This window comes from Psammomys obesus, unplaced genomic scaffold (assembly GCF_907164565.1).
Source record: "Psammomys obesus unplaced genomic scaffold, mPsaObe1.curated_primary_1811, whole genome shotgun sequence".
Classification (NCBI taxonomy): Eukaryota; Metazoa; Chordata; class Mammalia; order Rodentia; family Muridae; genus Psammomys; species Psammomys obesus.
Genome location: NW_026592510.1, coordinates 14,394,033 through 14,414,118, shown reverse-complemented (window position 1 = coordinate 14,414,118; position 20,086 = coordinate 14,394,033). Strand labels below are relative to the sequence as shown.

Here is a 20,086-nt window from a genome sequence, read left to right as displayed (position 1 = left end):
TGTGTGTGTGTGTGTGTGTGTGTGTGTGTGTGTGTGTGTGTGTGTGTAAGTGTAATACTGTATAAGCCATCACTAACACATGGCACAACTATTACACATAGTCAGACAACTTCAGGTGTTAGCCCTTGCTTTTCACCTTATTGAGGCAGGATTTCTCTGTTGTTCACTGGGTGTACACCAGGCTAGCTCACCTGTAATCCTCCAGGGACTCTCCCATCTCTGACACCCATCACTATGGACATGCTACAGATGCTCACATTACCACTGTGCCTGCCTTTTACATGGGTTCTGGTGATTCAAACTCAGGTCCTCTCACTTGAATGACAGGTGCTTCATCCGCTGGGCATCTCCCCAGCCCTAGTTTTTTTTTTTTTTTATTCTGTTGATTTTTTTTCAAGCAGGGTTTCTCGGTGTAGCCTTGGCTGTCCTGGACTCACTTTGTAGACCAGCCTGGCCTCAAACTCACAGAGATCTGCCTGCCTTGGCCTCCCCTGGTTCTGGGATTACAGGCGTGTGACACCACACCTGGCTGCCCTAGTTTGTTTTTAAAATGCCATTTCCATCTGGGGTATGAATTATAAGGCCAAGTCTAGATTATTACATGCTAATTGAAAATACTTTATTTTTAATTGTATGTATGTATATTTATCTGAGAGTGTGTTTGTCCATATGAGTGTAGTGCTCTCAGAAGCCAGAACCATTGGATCCTTCTTGGACGTGGAGTTACAGGCAGTTGTGAACTGCCCAACATGGGTACTAGAAACCAAACTCAGATCCTCTGCAAGAGCATCACATGCTGCTAACCACTGAGCATCTCTCCAGATCCAAGTGTTTACGGTGTTAAATGTCACTTAAAACATTCTATCTCAAAAGATTATTAATTCCCAACCTCCATGGACTCCAGATACCTTTCCTGCCTGCCATACAAGTTTCTCAAATCACTTCTAATAAGTACCTGAAATTAGGTTCTTATCTGCAGAACATGATTAGTATATAATGGAATAAACTTTGTTATCCTCTGCCAAAAATTCCTTTTAAAAGTATACCAGTACCAGGTATGGTGGCACATGCTCTCAATGCCAGAACTCAGCAGACATAGGTAGATGGAGCTCTGTGAGTCTGAAGCCAGTCTGGTCTACTATAGCGAGTTACAGGACAGCCAGGGCAAGAGAAAGAGACAGACAGACAGACAGACAGACACACAGAAAGAGACCAAGACAGAGACAGACAAAGACAGACAGAGACAGAGAGGCCTGTCCCAAAACAACAAAAGTACCCTAGTAATTAAGGTTTTTTTTGGATGATGTTTGAGAGACACAAAAACTGCAAAATCTCCTACCTAGCTAGACTTTGTGTGCAGTCAGCATGTTTTGGCAGTGGACTGTGTAAATGGTCCACACCCAGTGTTTGTGTTATAAAATCCCAGCCCAGACCATCAGCCGGCAACATCTTTGACCAACCTGCTCAGTCAGCTCTTATTGTTGATCGTGTAAAGAGTCATCTTAGTAACTATTCAAATTTTAGGCTCCACGTTTTCCTCTTCACTAAATAAAAGCACTTGCTTATAATTGTTTAGTTTTTTTGCTTTCCTGATGTTAGAGAGACCCACCCGATGTGAGGCTCAAAAGAAATTCTAACCAGTTTTCTATATTTAGAAAGTTGGATTGGCAAGTTTATCTTCTTTTGTGAAATGCAATCAAAAGCAGGAAAAAATAAAAGAATTTCCATCCTAAATACTGTAAACCAAACAACTCATCTCAGGTTCAGAGTATGAGACTTTAATGATGGGTATTAAAGCTGTTAGCAGGTAGAGAAAACCCTGGCAGACAGAGAGGCATACCGTAGAGCTAAATTTCTTGTCCAACCCAGTCCTGATGTGTTTTGCATTTTAACATTAATATTTATGGGGTTGCTCTTTTTGACTGAAAATTGTGTTCAGCAGTATTTTCATTTAGATGTTACGTAGACAAGCTAATAGGTGAAAAGGGCATCTCCCCAGGCTCAAAGCACAGCACGCTGTGGAATAGTGCTCAAGTAGAGTTTTTTTTGGTCTCATGTCTACTTCACAATTAAGTTATTGAAACATGTATGATGTTCCCATGGTGAAACTGCTTGGTGTGTTTTGCGAGTTTAATGCATGGTTTCTGAGGCCTTATTTAGAGTTAGCCAGTCCCTCGGGAGCCCACAAGCTGACTGACACACTGACTGTCCTGACCTCCTGTCAGAGAGCATGTCTCACATGCGATTATGCATCACTGGAGAATGTGGCAGTGAAACATGCAGCTGTTGGGGCCTCACGAGCTGCTGTATGTGCAAGAATCACATCTAGCTCAATGTTTGTTGAAGGGATGGAGCGGTTGGTGTGTGCTTCTTGAGGAATCAGGGGAATGTCGATAAGTCTAAGTTTTTAGAAAATTTATCTTGAGTCCTGTATAGAAATGGTTGCTCAAGAAGGAAGCTAAAAGATTGGAAATCGTATATTCTTTAAATGCTTTCTTAAAGTCAAAGTCGGGTTCCCTACCGCTGTAATCTCAATTTCCTTGCTTTTAACTGTGAGGCAATCATTAATAGAAGGAGGAAACAAATAGAATGATGGATATTAAAGGTGCACTTACACATTTTAGCATAAATTTGCCATTGAGTAAGATAGCATTATTAGTAGGCTTTCCACATTAAGTGACATAAACAGGAAGAGGAAATTGAGGTTAATAAAACCTTAGGTAAATAACTATTGAAGTGACCCTAATTCCCTCACAGACTGTAGAAGAGATTAACTTTTGGGTTTTTTATTCTAAGGAATCAGGATACTAATAAATCACTATGCCTACAAGAAAAGCGCCCTCTATTTTTATTCTTTATAAACACTAGATATTCTTTGTTTTTCCATACAAATTAAAGAAGTACACTGAGTTTTATTGACTGACAAATATATCTACATTATAGCACCCCTATGAAGTGTCTTTGAAATTTGTGGGCTTTTTTATAGAAATATGTCAAAATTGCATATCCAACACGTTCCCCCAAGATTAAAGTCATTTGTTAATTTCCTGCAGAATGACCGAAAGGTTAACACCTCTATCTTTGCTCCTAGGTGTCATTCGTCATGTTGGAGATGCCCTAAAGGACCATGCATCTAAGTCTCGAGGGAAGATATGTACCATAGGTATTGCCCCCTGGGGGATTGTGGAAAACCAGGAGGACCTGATTGGAAGAGATGTAAGTCCTGGGGTTGGCTGTTTTGTGACTTCTCCTAGCATCTGTAGTATGTATGGGATAATGCTTTTGGGCCCATCTCTCAAAGTCAAAGGTTAACTAAATGAAAGGTTAACTAAATGGTGGCTTGCTTTCCAGGCTCTATTTAAATAAACTCCCTGTCAATTCTCCCAACCAGGGTACTAGCAGTATCTCAGACTGACTGCGACCTAAATGCCTAGATGTTCACTAAAGGATGAGTATTGCAAAATAGAAAATCCCAATCTGCCATTTGATCTCTGAGCCCAAGATATCAGTGGATTTTGGACAGTGCAGTGAATAGCTGCCAAGACTAATTTTGAGGAATAAACAATCAAGGGAGTGAATAAACTCAATAATAACTATGACACTGATAAACTATATTTAAGAAGACATTAAAATATAGAGGCTTCTCATGATATAGATCAGAATAATTAATATTCCTTAAATTTCCCTTCCACTCAATGTAATCCCTGTTAAAGTGGCATTCTTCAGAGAACTAGAAATAATGACTGTACAGTCCATATGAAACCTCAGATAGTCAAAAGAATCCTTGGGCGATAAGAGCTGGAAATGCCACAATATCTCACTTCCAGATCTACTGTGGAGCAGCAGTGTCCTAGACAGCATGGTATCGGCATAGAAAGAGACAAGTGACCCAAAAAAACTAACAGAGATGCCATGTATCCACATGTAACCAGTGCTTAACAGGCACAGAAAAGGCTCATTGTAGTAATGGTCCTGAAAAGATTTCATGTTCCCAAATGATGCAAATTAGACCCTTATCTCTCACCCTGTACTTGAAATGGAACCAGCTGGAAAGAAAGCTGGAGAAAAATGGGGAGTAGTTGAGAAAGGAGAAACTATAATCAGCATATATTATGTGAGAAGAGAATCTATTTCCAATGAAAAGAAAAAAATTATTGAAATTGAAGAGACACAGAGACATATGAACACAGAGAGATCAAAGACTTAAATATAAGTTCTAAAGCTACTAGATTTGAAAAAGAGGAAGCCATTCAAGGCACCTGTAGGTGCAGCGGTTTTTCAGCAGAGGACCTATAATGGCAGGAAACAAAAGCAAAACTTCAGCAACTGTGACAAAATCAAACTCATGTCTCCACAGTCCAAGAAGCAACAGGATGAAGAGGCAACCTACAGAATAAAGAGGAAATATTTGCCATTACTTGTCTGACAAAGGGGTAATAATAGCTAGAATACATAGAAACAAACAAACCAACAAAAACCTTAAATCTAACTTTATAAAGAAGATAATCTACTTATTTAACATATTGAAACACTAATAGCATTAGCCATTAGGAAAATGTAAATCCCAACTATAATAAAAATAGGTATTATAAAACAAACAATTTCTGGCAAAGATATGCAGAAATGAAAACTCATATACTGGTGATGTGAATATAAATTATTCTAGCCATTAGGTAGAAAAATATAGATGTTCCTCAACACAGAAATAGCTATACCAGAGGATCTAGCCATTCCATTTCTGGGTATATATCCAGAGAAAGGAAAATCAGCATCCCAAAGCCTTCAGCACTATTTACAACACATAGTGAATTAGCCTAGATGCCCAGGAACAAATGATTAAAATATGTGTGTGTGTATAAGCTCTCTATATACACATATATATAAGATATGTATGTATATATGTGTGTAATGAACTATTACCTGGTTATATAGAAAGAAATCCTGTCATTTATAATAAAATAGAATTGGTAACATCAGATAAAGTAAGAAAGACAAAGGAAAACAAGCACACCATGGTCTTTCTTTTATGTAGAAGCTTTAAAAGTGTTGATATAAAAACTTAGAAGCTGGGCCTTTAGTCTCAGCACTCAGGGAGACAGAGGCAGGTGCATCTCTGTGAGTTCAAGGCCAGCCTGGCCTATAAAGGAGTACAGGACAGCCAAGGCTACACAAAGAAACCCTGCTTCAAAAACCACCCATCCACACATACACACACAGATATACATACATATATATATGTATATGTACATATACATATATATATATATGTATATCACTAGAAATCAGGAAGAATGAATGTTTGAAAAGGTTTGATCAGTCTATGCTATGTGCACATACAGAAATTCATGCTGAACACCACTAGTAAGTATAAGTAACTCACATGAGCCAATTATATTTTTTTGTGATTTTATTTTTTTCCCAATCCTGCCCTCCCTCCCTCGTCTCCTTCCATTCTCCTTCCCCAGTCCACTGATAGTGAAGGACCTCCTCTCCTTCCATCTGAACCTAGCCTATCAGGTCTCATCAGGACTGTCTTTCATAGTCTTCCTCTGTGGCCTGATCAGGCTGCTCCCTCATCAGGGGGAGGTGATCAAAGAGCCAGCCACTGAGTTCATGTCAGTGACAGCTCCTGCTCCCTTTCCTAAGGAGCCCATTTTGGAGACTGAGCCAATTACATTTTTAAAAAGTCAAAATTTAATTTTTCAATGGAAATCAAAATGACAGGTTACACAATTCACTGAAAAAAATAAGTGTAGTCTAGTTTTTCAATAAATCTGTGACCAAGGTTTATTGAATTTTGACCACTCTGCAGCTTTGTTCTCCCAAAGCTGATGAGCTGGAGTATGCATAAAATTTAGAAGGCTCTTTTGTTATAATAGTGTTTGTTTTTCAAGTTTTACATTAGAATAAAAGTGCTGTTCTTACTAAAAGACAAGGCCAGACATGGTGGTCCATGGCTGGTCCTGGAGAATCTCAAATTTGAGAATAGCCTGAATAGCATGTAGCAGAGGCAGGTTTCTCAAAACTCAACCCAGATCCTAAATCTTAATAAATGTTCCATAATGAAGATGAATTAGACATGATAGAATCTAGACTCCAAGAGAAAATATAGAAAATAGAATGATAAATCTTTATCCACTTTCCACTTTATGACAGTTTCATCTCTAATCATATTCCAAGGTCTGTGGCCATAGGGGTCCTTTTCACTAGGACCTGACCTGATGAAAGACACTGAGGATCTCTCTGGGGTCCCTCTTTACAGGAATTTAATCCAAGTAGACTCCATACTTGAGGATTCAACCTTTAAGACATAATTAACTCCTAGAGACCTCACCTCCTAACACAACCACCTTGTGTGTTAGGATGTCAATGTTAGAATTGGGGTAGGATGGGACATAAAATTTTAGTTCATGAAATCAATATAAAAGTGCTAGAACATATAATTTGGTTTACTTTCTTATTAAACCTTAATGTAATACTTTGCATGAGAACACAAGGCATTGATAGGACATTTAAACATACCATGTTATTATTTTATCATCTTTATGTACATTATGAAAATGGTTTCTCTGTTGCCACTTCTCTAAGTACAGCTATGATGATACTAATTGTAATTTACTGAGTGTTCCTTGTAATGAAATAGCTTTTCAGGAGTTAAAATAAATGAGCCACAAGCTAGAACCAAAAATCTAACTCTTTCCAGAAATCGCTCTTGTATATTTATCATATCAAGGGACCTGAAAAATACTCAAATGTTTTGGCTTTTATTTGGGATACTGGTAAATATCTTAACACCTACAAATCAAACTTGAAATGTACTCAGTAGATAACTAAAGCTCTTCATTGTCCTGAAAAAAAAAAAAAAAAAACTTGGCTTAGATAAATAATTATAAAAGTACCAGCAGTGTGAAGTCAGGAAAGAACTTCTAGCAAATTCTAATTTATATTCCTTCCTTTTAAAAAACAACTTAGCCAAAATTATAAGATTTGACTGAAATTTTTCTGAAATTTTGCCAAACCAGATTAACTAGATATATACCAAATTAAAAATTCATAATCAGAAACAAAGGTATGTTTTCATGCTAACTTAAGCACAAACATTATGTTTGGCAGATTTTTCTGACATATCTAATTACTATCTAACTATCTTTCAAATCAATGTTGTACCTCAATAAATTACAAGTTTATCTCCTGGAGTTTTTGTAGCTGTGGGAAATTCTTAAAAAAGTGTCCATTTAATGCAATCTTTGCTTTTTAAGCCAAGAACCATCAAGGTCAGTAATAACAATCATTGCTAACTTAGATGTATTCAGTAATTCAGCACATTTGTCAGTTATTTTGAGGGAAAGCCAAATATGACTTCATACTGCAAACTCAAAAAACGATAACAGTGTCCCTAGTATGAGGCTTGCTGGATTTCTATGACTGATTTAAATAAGATGTACCCAGAGGATGTGTGAAGAAAAGGTTGGAGGCAAGGAAACCTCCTGCATCTGTTATACAGGATAAAGCCAATGCTTGCTGAGCCTGGACCACACCAAGTCTGGGAAAACTGCCAATGTGGCAGTTATGGTCACTTCCATCAGAAATGCAGTTTTGGTGAAACTAATAATGAGTTTAGACTTTGGCATGTTCACTTTGCAGTTTCTTTGAGATATTTCCAGGAGGATTTCAGGGAAACTACTCCGTATATAAGGAAGAAGCATAAACATTCCCCTACAAGCTTAGGTTTGGAAGTCTTCTCAGATAGATGGCAAGCAGGCCACCATGGTGGTTGGCATCAGCATGGGAAGGTGGACCATGAGGAAAAGAAGGCTGAGGTCCTGACAGTCCACACAATTTAATGGCCAAGCAGAGGAAAAAGAGCCAACAACAGTATGTATAAATGGCTGAGACGCAGAACTGAACAGTTATGGGGAAGACTGTGCTTTGGAAAGGCAGAGTAGAGGGGGCCAAAGTGCTGCTGAAAGACTTGCGATGGTGGGGGCTTAGCCATCACTGCACTATCGGTCAAAACTGCTTTCGTGGTGCAACAAAAGGGCAAGCATAATCACAAGAAGAAAAGCAGCATCAAGGGCACGAAGGAGAATCAGGCCAGCCACAGGAGTGACCTTGTGGGGAACTAAAGCAGCATAGATGGAACTGATGTGTCAGAGGACAGTGAGAAGAGACAGGGTAGTCTACTGGAGTGATAGTGTGGGGGATTAAAGCAATATAGGTATTGATGCTTTGGGCAATAAGAAAAATAGATAGGGTCATCCATGGGAGTCGAACTGTGAGGGGCTCTTCCTCAAGACGAAATGGATTTGAGTTTCCTTAAGGAAAGACAGATGATAATTCTGCAACAATTATCCTAAAAGGGTAATTGATCAGGTGGTGAAAGAGTTCGGAGCTTAGGAAAAAGAAGAAGAAAAAGAAAAAGAAAACACCTGTACACCTTTAATTGAAGAAGAGGGAAATATCTACACTCAGCAGTTTCTGTCACAATATTAAAAGGTTTTTAGGATGGAACTTTGTCATTATCAGTTATTACACTAACAGTTTTGTACTGCTTACTAAGAATCACCAGATTTCTAGGTACTTGCATAAAAACTATTTAATTCACCATAGGGTGCTCAGAAATAATTACCACTCATGTTGGCCTTTTGTTGATAGTAAACCTAATCACTAAAAAATTAAATCAGCTTAATAATTAAGGCAACAAAGATGAGTCAGTGGTTAAGAGCACTGGCTGCTCTTCTGGAGGACTGGAGTTTAGATCACAGCACTCACATGGCAGCTAACAACTGTCTATATATAGTTCCAGTCGCAGGGGATCTGATGCCCTCTTCTAGCCCCCAACGCACTGCACACACATGGTATATAGACATCTATGTAGGCAAACTCCCATGCACATAAAAGAGCAAATAAAATTCCAAAACTTCTTCCAAACAGAGACATTAGGTCAACTTCCAGATGTCCTATGACCAGTGAAGGATGTGGTTGGGATTTCAACCAATGCCACCAATCCTGTACCCTTACCTGCCAAGCAATACTGTGTTTCTTATCATAACAGCTATCATTGATTTGAGTGCATGGTTCTTTAAAGTTTTTGTCTCAGCTACTCTTTAGAGTACAGATTGTGGTAGTTATGGTGGAGTTATGTATCATAATCCCAATGTGAGTCATGAATAGTATCATTTGAAATGCATTTAATACGCCTAATTCAATGGACATGATAGGTTAGGCCAGGCACCTTTGAACTGCTCAAGATAATGACCATTAGCCTATAGTTGAGCCTATTTTGTAGTAAAATGTTGAATAGTTCATAGAGTGCTGGCCATGAAGTGTAGAATACTAAACCAATCACTTACCTTTCTAATCGTTTGCATGCCTGATGCTATGGTTTTCTGCCACTACAATGCATCACAATAGAAAATCACTAACCCAGAAAAAGAGCAAACTTACTTAGTAGTTTCTACTGTATGTTTATTGTTGTTGTTGTTGTTTTTGTACCATTGTAAAGTTGAAAAATCACTAATTGAACCATTGCATATGGGGTATTTTATCTTAATAATGTGATTTTAATACTAGCCTCAATTTATACATGGAGACAGAAAATATAGAATGTGTAGGGTCACCCTGATGAACTATCAAGAAAAGAAATCAGATCATCTGCCAAACAGAAAGGGGAGGAATTCCAGTGAGCAATATGAAGAGACTAAAGGATACTAGTCACCACCTGGCCATGTATACATCAAAATGGATCCAAAGCATAGGGCAGGAATTCCAGGCAACACTGAGGGCTCAGCTCCCGTGCCTACAGGCAGGGGTGCCAGCAGTCATAAAATTATTTACAGTCCAGAAAAGAAGGAGAAGGTATATTTCAAAGTCTCAAAGAAAGACAATAATACTTCAAGATAGTTTTATCTATGGATGTATAAAAATGGCCTGCACGCTTAATGGCTTAAGTAACCAACACTGGTTTCTCAGTTACTGGGGGAGGAATTTGTGAATGGCTTACATGAAAGCTCTGGCCACAGGTCTCTTGAGGTGAGGGTCAGACGGCAGCTATACTGCACTGTAGTCTGAGACTCCTGTGCCCTCTTCCCAGCTCACTGGCTAGACTGTTGGTATTTGTCATTCCTGGCCACAGGTACCTCTTCATAGAGCTGTGAAACTATCTTCCCAACATGGTACCAGCTTCCTCCAGAGTAAATGATCTGACAGAGAAAAAGCTAGTAGAAATTCCTTTTATGGCTACACACTATCAGGCTTTGCTTTATCCCTCAAAAGTGAGTCCATGCACCCAACCTAGACTAAGAGAAGAGTTTCAAAGAACTTCTGAATACTGTTTAAAGCCACCTCCACAGGGACCATGGTGATTTCAGAGAAAGGAACCCCTTTCAGAACCTTTTCTCACGGCGAGTAGTTTTCTCCCCCCAGGATAGGCCAAAGGGAGGTGAGTCTATTCGAGTGTAAACTGTGGAATGAAGGCCATGGAACTCTCTGTGTGACATACACACATTCTCAACGTGTGGCAGAAAGATGAAATTGATACACCTGGGGCTTTCAGTGTGGATCCCACAGCTCGGGGAGCTGAGCACTCTTTGAATATGGGTCCCTGAGATAACTGGCTCCTTGTGTGGACTGCTGAGCAGAGAGGTAGCACCTGGGCTGCAGGGTCACTTGCTTTATACCTAAACCTAACAACTGCATTGACTGGACACGAAATGCCCAACTGCTGCCTGCTTGCTGATGCCTCTCTGGTTGAGAAGGTGTGCAAAGCCTTTCTTTTCCTCATCTCATCCTCTCAGTACCCATGCTCCTTTATCTCTGGCACAAAGGTTGATTCCCACTTCTCAGCAGTACCCCAGTTCCCTAGCAGAATAAGATGCTAGATCCTTTTGTTTCACAACTGCATCTGGATCCCAGCTAGTACCTCTCTTGACCTCCATATAACCATTCTAGATGGCTTTACCAGAAACAGTGTGCTCAGATGTCTGAAGGATTCCAAAGCCAGATGACGAATTAGCAAAAATGCCGGCAGCAAAGCCAACCACAGTATCCTCTATAAATTTAAAATGAGGCCATTCCCTGTTCTGTTTTTTTTTTCCTAATATGCAGTGACTTATAAAGAGACATCAGATCTACACATGGCTAGTGGAATACATTTGGCCAAGACACCTCACATCTCAGAGCTTTACAGTTCCCCAGGGTAAAATAAGCCCAAGACATTACTCCATGGGATCTTGTCCTCACTGTGAATAGAATGCTCAATGTGCTTAATGAATGCTCATGTTCTTCTGGTCTAAATTAAAACTATGCTTCTATTAGAAGATGACTCTTCAAGACACGTGTTCCCTACTCTGCTGCTTGCCTAGGGCATGTTGATACACAAGCCACTAAGAAATGGACTTGCAACTGCAGAGGGCCTCTGATTGATAGCATAGAAACCTAATTTAGCCAAACTCAGTTCTGTTAGGAAAAGGAATCCCAGGGGACCAAATTGTCATTGCACCGCTGAAAGCACCAGAAGAAGGAAAAGATTGCAGTGCATGAGAGAAGGTGTGACTCGGCTTCTGTAGCCCACTCTCATTTTAGGTCACTGTTCTGCACTGACTTGAATTAGGAAGAGTGCTTTTAACACAGCTTATACAGACCCGGGTTTTAGAGGCAGGAAACTTCCAGCTTACATTACAGATAAGAAAACTAAGCATATCTTAAACATTTATTAGGAGGCACTATCTTGATATATAATCATCCATCCAAAGGACAGCATAGTGCCAGCACAGGCTGCATTACCTCAAGTTTTTGGATGAATGGGCAGTGATCTCAGATGCTGGACCAAGGTTACAAGGTAGTAGCTATAGAAACAAAACTGTAGTCTCTATATGCTGCTTTCCTAGAAATACTCTTAAATGAGTCTATGGCATGCCTGAAAATACTTAGAAAAACTCCAGCAGCTACCTTAGACCAGCCTGTTAATGGCTGACTTAAGCCCATGCACAGATTACAAATGTCTATGACCAACACATGAAGATGTTTCCTGCAAATGTCTTGTATAAACCCTTGCAAGATCCCTACTTCACAAAGGTGTTCCCTCTCAAAAGTAAGATAAATAGAGGCATGGACCAGAATACTATCAAACACCCAGTGCAATACTAAATGGTATGCGATAGATTAGCAAGTAAAGGTACATAATCACTTACTCTTGAGGGACAAGAAGAAAATTTCATTACTTATATGCACAATGGCCAGTAATGGCCAGAGAGTAGAAAGGTTCTAAAGTACACTACTAAATAAATGTATTTATTTATCATGAAAACTGACTAAAAGGCCTTCCAGACACTATTCAACATTCTTCAATTCAAGTTATGATCTGAAGAATGAAACACAGAAAATTATTTGGGTGTCTGCCTTATCAGTTCTTCCAAGGAGTGCTATGTGACCTTCACTCTCCTGTCTTTGTAGGAGAGAAAGTGAAACACCTTCCCTGGGGAAGGCCCTGGGCTTTATGACTTAACATTCTCCCAAAGTCCCCGTTAGAAGGATGGGCAGCCACCCAGTGTACCAAGAAAACATCACCATCATACTCACCAACACACACTTCCAAAGACAACCATCCTCCCTCTGTGAGCTCTCAGCAATAAAAATGGCAGAGCTGCCTCAAAAACCTGCCAGGGGGAGAAGTTTGTTTGTGTTCCAGTTATTTAAAAAGTAGCGTTGGTTCGATTTGGAAAATACACAAGAAAGATCAGTAAATCTTTGTATATGTGCAGACAGTAACTCAAATTGGAAAAGACTGTGGGCATGTTTGTAATGAAGAATATTAAGTGGATTTGGTAGGCAGTTAGACCAAAACGTGTTTCTCTGAAGGATGTAAATTGTTTCCAAAGTTTCAGTTAATCAACAGATAGTTCCAAGCCATCACCTTCTTAGATGCCTGGAGGAGTGTAACAAATCAAACATACTTTGCATATTTTGCCAACAGCTGGTTGATTGTTTTCCTTCTCTTTACATTGATCTAAATCTCTTGTGTAAGACAAAACTGAGTGGTTTATCCCATATAATGCTTTGATTTGCTGGCTTACAACTGGAAGCATATAGTTGGTAAGACAGAGTAGAGCTGGGAAAAAAATTAATGTTCTAAAATGCTTGCTAAGAGCTGGGCATTGTGCCTGGTACCTTGCACATGTAATCTAAACCAGTCCCCTGAGGTCAGTAGTTTTATCATTTCCTTTTTACAAAGTAAGTGACTCGGGTCCAACAACCATAGACAGAGCTGCCATTCTTGCTTTAATTCATGTTGTTGGACATCCTCCAGCACTCTGTAAAGCTTCCTCCAACGGGGACAGAAATACTGTGGAACTCTACTCATCTTTCAGATTTATATCCTCTATTGTTCAGCAGACAACCTCTCTGCCAAAAGACGGCAACCTATAACTTGCTATACATAAGATCAAGAGAAAGAGGATTTGGATAATCAAGACATCAAACTCTGACAGTTTTGCCACGGCTGACGCAGGTGTACAACGTCCTCTAAGCACAGGCGAGCTGTATTTCACAAGAGAGGGCTGTCACACGTCTAGAGACTGAAGCACCAGGGTTAGGAGTCAGCAGTGGAGGAAAGAGGTCACAGGTAGACAGGGTAATCGCCTTTTGTTTTCTGATGCGGTACTCAGCTGAGTTCAGAATCATTTTCATTCCTTTTTCCTCCTACCTGAAATTTTTACTTTCACTAATAGTCTTTAAGTAGATTCATAAGCTAAAGTGGGGCAGGAGGAAGGATGGAGGACATAGACAGAGAACCAGCACGAATGACTAGGGTTCGTTGTCATACATTGTTTAATCTCTAAAACTCCAGTCTCCCCTGCCCTTCAAAGAGTTGCTGTGCCCTCCCACACCCCCCTTGGCACCAAGTCCTCAGGACCTGCAACCGAAAATCAGCACAGTAGCTAAAGCATCTTCCTCTGCCCACTGCACAGTGCAGAAACACTTTCCGAAAAGGATAAGGTCTTTTGCTCAGCTTTTCAGAAAAGCATTAACATTTATTAGTGTGCACTCCCCTTGCAGGGTGAATGTTTCGTGATCAACTATGAGTGGCAACAAATGGGAACTGCAACCATAAGCCACCCACTCTTCTAGTGCTAGGAAATGCAAGACAGACCTTGCAATACAGGCCTCTTCATTCTGGAAAAATCCCACTCACATTCTGGACAAGGCAGCAATTGGCCATTGCCCATAAGGTTATTAGAAGCGATAATCAAGGTTATCAGACTTCAGAATCAACAAGGAGCAATTAAAATGAAACTCTGAGCTGGCATTATATTGACGCTGTATTTAAAAACTAGAACACATATAACAGGACTGAAAATCATTTCAAAAGCTCAGGATCATATACATATTTTAAATTTAAATCAGTTTGGTTCCCTAACAACTCTGAAAAGAAAGCATCCATTGCCTTCCCAGGTTTGAACAAAAGCATGCCTGCCTTGGGTTTGCCTATTCATTTGGTTTATTGAGTACATTTCATCTTCCAGGCACACTGGACTGTGGGTTTTAAATGAGGATCAAGGTCTAAAAAATGACTTACATGAGCTCTTCACTATTGGAAACTGCCCTTACTAAATCACTCTGTAATGCCTTTAACACACAACTCAATCTTACTCCACTACTGTATGATGAGTTATTACATGCTGGAAGGACTAAGCACATCTCATCTGTATAATTAATGGATGCATTATACAAAGGCACAAAAGTAAGAGCCCAGTAGCATCTATTTCTGTCCTGCCAATTTCAGTGATTTTGTACAGGAGCAGCCATACTGAGACTGTGCAACCAGGAACCAACTGAACGGCCTCTTTTCATCAACTCCAGTTGAAAGCTCCAGCCTAGATATTTTAGCACTAGTTTGCCAATATACTGTATGTCTGATTTGGTCTGAATGGTATGGAAAGAGTAATAAGCTCAGAGTTTTGAATCAGGCTTAGATGCAAGTTCTGACTATTTGTCTAAATTTTTAGATAACTCACCTATTTACTTTTTTACATTCCCATCTATAAAAATAAACATAACCTGTGAGGTAGGATTATAACATGGAATGCAGATTCTACATAAAAAGCAACTAGCTCATCATAGATATGATGAGCAAAAATCATCAAAGACTGTGTTGAAATGGCTTTGTTTTACTGAATACAATTCATTATGAAATTAAAATAGAAATAAGAGCGAGAACACAACAGAGATAAAAATTTTAGGCCTAATTTGTTTTTATCTCATAAGACCGTTATTTTATATTCAAGCAATTTTGCACTTAAGGAGTCTATAAAGGAGAGTGTTGATTTTAAATAACAGAGCTTCCAGTGGCTAAGTGAGGTTGAACAGAAAAACAAAAACAAAAACAAAAAAAACCAGCCATTTCCCCAACTCCTGAAACTGACCCCTATAGTACCTATTAAATCATGGACATGACAGAAGAAGGGAAGAAAAAAATACATTGGTTGACCTTAAAAACTATGTCTGGCTCAGTAACAAAATGCCAATTTTGATTCAGTCATCAGCACATAGCTCTTTACTACACTGAAGGCATAAGCTGCAGAATTGGTAAGAAATGCGTCTTTAAGCATAGTCTTCCTTTGAATAGGATTTTACCATTGATCTTCTATCTACTCAAAGTAGCTCCAGGAAGAGAGTGTCGACTTTACTGTACCAGAGACCTATCCTGCCTTCCTCCAATCTCTCTCATCCTCTGTCTCACATCTTGTTTTCCCTTTTCTGATTTCGGCTTCATCTTGCTGCCTGTAGGTGGTCCGGCCATACCAGACCATGTCCAACCCCATGAGCAAGCTCACTGTTCTCAACAGCATGCATTCCCACTTCATCCTGGCTGACAATGGGACCACGGGAAAATATGGAGCAGAGGTGAAACTCCGCAGACAACTGGAAAAGCATATTTCACTCCAGAAGATAAACACAAGTAAGTAAGCCACCCTTTGGCTAGCGTGTATAGTAGAAAAGAATGCTAAGTGATTAACGCATCCTATGCAGCAGTGGTGTGAAAACTCAAGGAAGCTGTGGGCACCATCCATCGTTCCTCCTGGGCCAGTGGGTAGACTGAGAGGGAGTTACCCAAGGGAACACAAGTGGAAGCATGAGAACCACTAACACAATTAATGGGCTCAAGCTCATTTCTTCACACATGCAAAACACATCCCCACCTGGGCTTTAGGAATGCAGATAAGCTTTCTCTCAAACTTTTCCTGCTTCTTTTCACAGTACCCCAGAGAAGAAAGGCACCCCAGAGAAATGGCTGCTATTTATTAAGCCCTTTTTGAGACTAAAAAAAGGCAAAACAAATCAGTCTTTGATCTTAGCACAGAAGGGTCTCAAAGGAGTTGAATGTTTTCTAAAGTAAAGCATCCCAGGCAGGCATTTTGCTCAGACTCTACCACTGTTTCTATATTTATATACATATTCACTGTCGCCAGCTATGCATGCATTTTGATGTAAGTTCTTATGTGTGCCACATGATGCATATCTGATGATGGATCATAATCATTTCTCTAAAAACCTCGTGAGTTCTGTAATGAAGTTGTCATATAAACATTTGATTGTAAAAGGAAAGGATGCTCCTTGATCATCCACTAAAGGTCCCCTCAGAATAAAATTCTTTTGTTTTCACAAAGTGACATGTGAGACTTCAGTGACTTGCAAGTTCAGATTGTAAATATATTTATAATATATATGTATATATACACATATATGTATGTATGTATGTATGTATGTATATATATGGATGGATGGAAGTTTGCATATAATATTAAATTCCAAAGCCAGTAATTTCAAGAAAAACTAGATTCTCTTTGGCTACTCTTCAAAAGCTCAGCACCATGTGGTTCAACTTTTCCAAATCCCATCTCTTGTCTCTGCCTTTGCCCCAGATGGATGTTCTTGGCTATAGCCGCCTTCTTCACAGAGCTAGGATGTCAGGCCCCTCTGGCCTCAACTTCACCTTCTTATGTCCTCCTCTCTAGTTGTCCCTCTGGCTGCTTGCTTAGCCCAGCTTCATACTTTCATCCTATTTCGAGTGAAATCTGGAATAGTAAATTTGGCTCAAGTCTAAAATTTAACATATGTTAGTAAACTCTTTTTTCTTCAATCTTTGCAGCTGTTGCCCAAGAGAAGCACCCAGGGAGAGGGGTACAGTAAAAATAAAAAAATAAAAGCACAAAAACCCTAACTGATCCAGAGGCTGGCAAAGGCAAAGCATTATTATCAGCTTTGCTGAAAATACTAGCACTTCCCTTCGTCTCCATATTTGAGAGAATAAATGGGGAGATGTTATATAATTGGTATTACTTTAAGTTATTTTAGGCGATCGCATTATTTTATTTCTCCTGCTATCGGGTTAAATATGAGAGTTCAATGAGAAACGAGCTGGAAACTGAAAGACGGGAGAGCAAGGACAATAGAAATAATTCAAGGTCAAATTTAGTACAGGGCAATGAGAAAGGCTCTGTAGACCAGCAAAGCCCATCACTATGCAGGCCCTGATGGCTCCTAAACTAGCTATTCAGTAATTTATAAAGCAGAGGCTAGATTTGTGGTTGGAGGGCTTAGGTACCCAGCTGAGGATATGTAAGCTGGAGTTAGACCAGCCAAGGCTGTTAGTTAAGTCTTATGCTTGACAGCTGCCCAGACAATAGGGTGCCTTTTGTTCATTCCAGAAAGGAGACCTTTTGGTATATACTTCATGTGCCTCAAAGGATGCCTTTCTCCAAAGATTTTTAAAGTGCCAAGGATAATACTGGTCTTCTGGGAAAGAGGACAGAAAGAGCGAGGGGCAGGCAGGAAGGCTCCTGAACAACCTCTTCATGCCAGTGCGCAGGGCAAACATGACAGATGGTTAGGTACACTGGAGGAGACTCAACAAGAGGCAGTCATGGAGTGCTAACTCTTCAGGATCCCATTACATCTCATTTGTGAAGATGCTGGACCATTGCTTTGTTATCAAAGAAGGCAGCATTTTGGGTTCATATTCGCAAGTGGGAACCTAAGCAAGAGATGTGGTATAGAGGAGCATGGACCCAAGTACTGAGGAGCTTATTTTGTGGATGGACTTTGAGGCATCACAGAAACCTACATGCTCTCACTCTGCTAAGATGAGCAGTTACAAGAAGTGGACAACAGAAGCCCAAAAGTCAGGGAAGCTAGGGAGAGAGCGAGGTCTGGGAGCTGCAGTAAATGTCATGAGTTAATTTGTGTGCCTCAAAGGATGCCTTTCTCCAAAGATTTTTAAAGTGCTCGGTGTATAACTGGCCTTTCAGGAAAGGAGAAAAGAAGCAAGAGGCAGCCAGGAAGGCTCCAGCCTACCGTTCTGGCCTTAAACTCAACTGAGGTTTACCTGGCACCATCTCTGGGTTCCCCTGGTCTATAAAAACCTGAGATGAGAAGCCACTAGATGAGTGAGTGATTCCTACATTATAAGGTAGATTTCACTTCAGTGTTCAGATTCCAAAGGGCAAGAAAACAGCAAGTTCCTTAGGTGTGAGGAGTGACTCATGTTCTCTGAGAAGCTCCCATTCACTTAGCAGCATGGAAAACTGCCCATAAAACCACAGGAACCACCAGGGCAGAACTGGGAAGGGCCACAAAGCAGACCGGCTCATAGCATGTGTCAGCCTAAGAATATTAACCTTTAAGGCAACCTCACTCCCTGTTTGAAACAGAAATTTTACTTTCTTATCTGAGAGGTTCATCCTTTTAAGAATTTTTATTCGACAAGTTCATCCTAAAACTTCCACTTATGTTTTCATTTCCTGCTTTAAAATGTTAATTATAAAGAACTCAATTGCCTGAAAATTTGATATTCTACCATAGCAATCCCGCCCACCATTTCTTACACCCATGATGGTTCTTAGAGACATCAGGACACACTCAGCATTCTCCTCACTGAAATACCAGGCCTCATCAATCAGGGCAGACAGGTTCAAAGCAGTAACATATTCACGAGCCTGTTTACTTACACAAATGGCATCAACTTGTGGAGAATACATTTGTTAAACATAAAGTGTATCCTGCTCAGAAGACCTATCAGCCATTTCTCATCAACAGGCAATTATTAGTAACATAAGAACCAAACGTCTGTACATTAACGTGCACTCTGACATAAATTATCCCATCCAAATCCCTCTCTACCAGTCAGCAGAAAAACGCTGTCAGGGATTATTGAGGGCTCTGTTTATAAAAGAGAATTCCTTTAGACATGAGGAATTGCCTGCTTTAAAATACGCAATTTTTCAAAAACTGCTATTTTAAGCAACTGGGGACAATGCCAATTATTCCTTTAGTAAATAAATACCTACTGAAGTCTTAAGAAATACCTACTATTGTTAAGACCAAAAAAAAATCAGAAATAATTTATTGAGCTTAAGTCAAAGACAAAGATGGTAATAGAAAAATAAGTGAATTTGCACTACCTAATAGTAATGAGTACTATTAAGAAAAACAAAGCCGAGGAAGGTATCCATGGGCACATACATGTATATGTCTGGAGGACTGTTTAGTCATTGACGCAGGAGCCTGACTGCAGATAAGGATGGCTGTGGAAAGAGAATTCTGGGTAGCATGCAGGCACAGAATCTTCGGGCCATCGATGAAGAGCTTAGCAAAGATTCACATTTAATTACAATGAATTTGGATCTAAGAAATTAAAGACAATCTCACCCATTGTGCTTTAAAAAAATTACTCCAAATGACATGGAGAGATTAGACTGGGGTGATGGGCAAAATAAAAAAACCAGAGATGCATTTAGGAGAATCTTGCAGTATCCCCAAGCAGACAGGGTGTTGGTTAAGAAGTTGGAAAGGTAAAGCCTGGTCAGAGGCAGGATTTAAAGCATAGATGGGCTGTTCCAAAAGGCGCATCTAAGTGTCTTCATGATACACTTCAGAACAAAATTCCAAACATGCAAAATCAGAGTATGTTTTGATGCATGGACATCACTCTGACCACCAATAGCACATACTACATATTATATGCCTTTACCAACTCAAGGCCACTATTATTTCCTCTGTGCACCTCTTACCTGCCATCCTCTGGATA

At 39.8% G+C, this 20,086-nt stretch overlaps 1 protein-coding gene across 8 annotated transcripts in view; it reads left to right on the top strand.

Annotated features, from left to right (window-relative positions):
- Trpm3 (transient receptor potential cation channel subfamily M member 3) overlaps nucleotides 1-20,086 on the top strand; it is a 526,011-nt gene that overhangs the window by 261,681 nt on the left and 244,244 nt on the right. For all 8 annotated transcript variants that reach the window (XM_055613953.1, XM_055613952.1, XM_055613951.1 and 5 more), the window contains exons 5-6: nucleotides 3,092-3,216; nucleotides 15,787-15,958. In XM_055613953.1, the coding sequence (XP_055469928.1) occupies nucleotides 3,092-3,216; nucleotides 15,787-15,958 (297 nt within the window). The remainder of the gene's footprint in view (nucleotides 1-3,091; nucleotides 3,217-15,786; nucleotides 15,959-20,086) is intronic.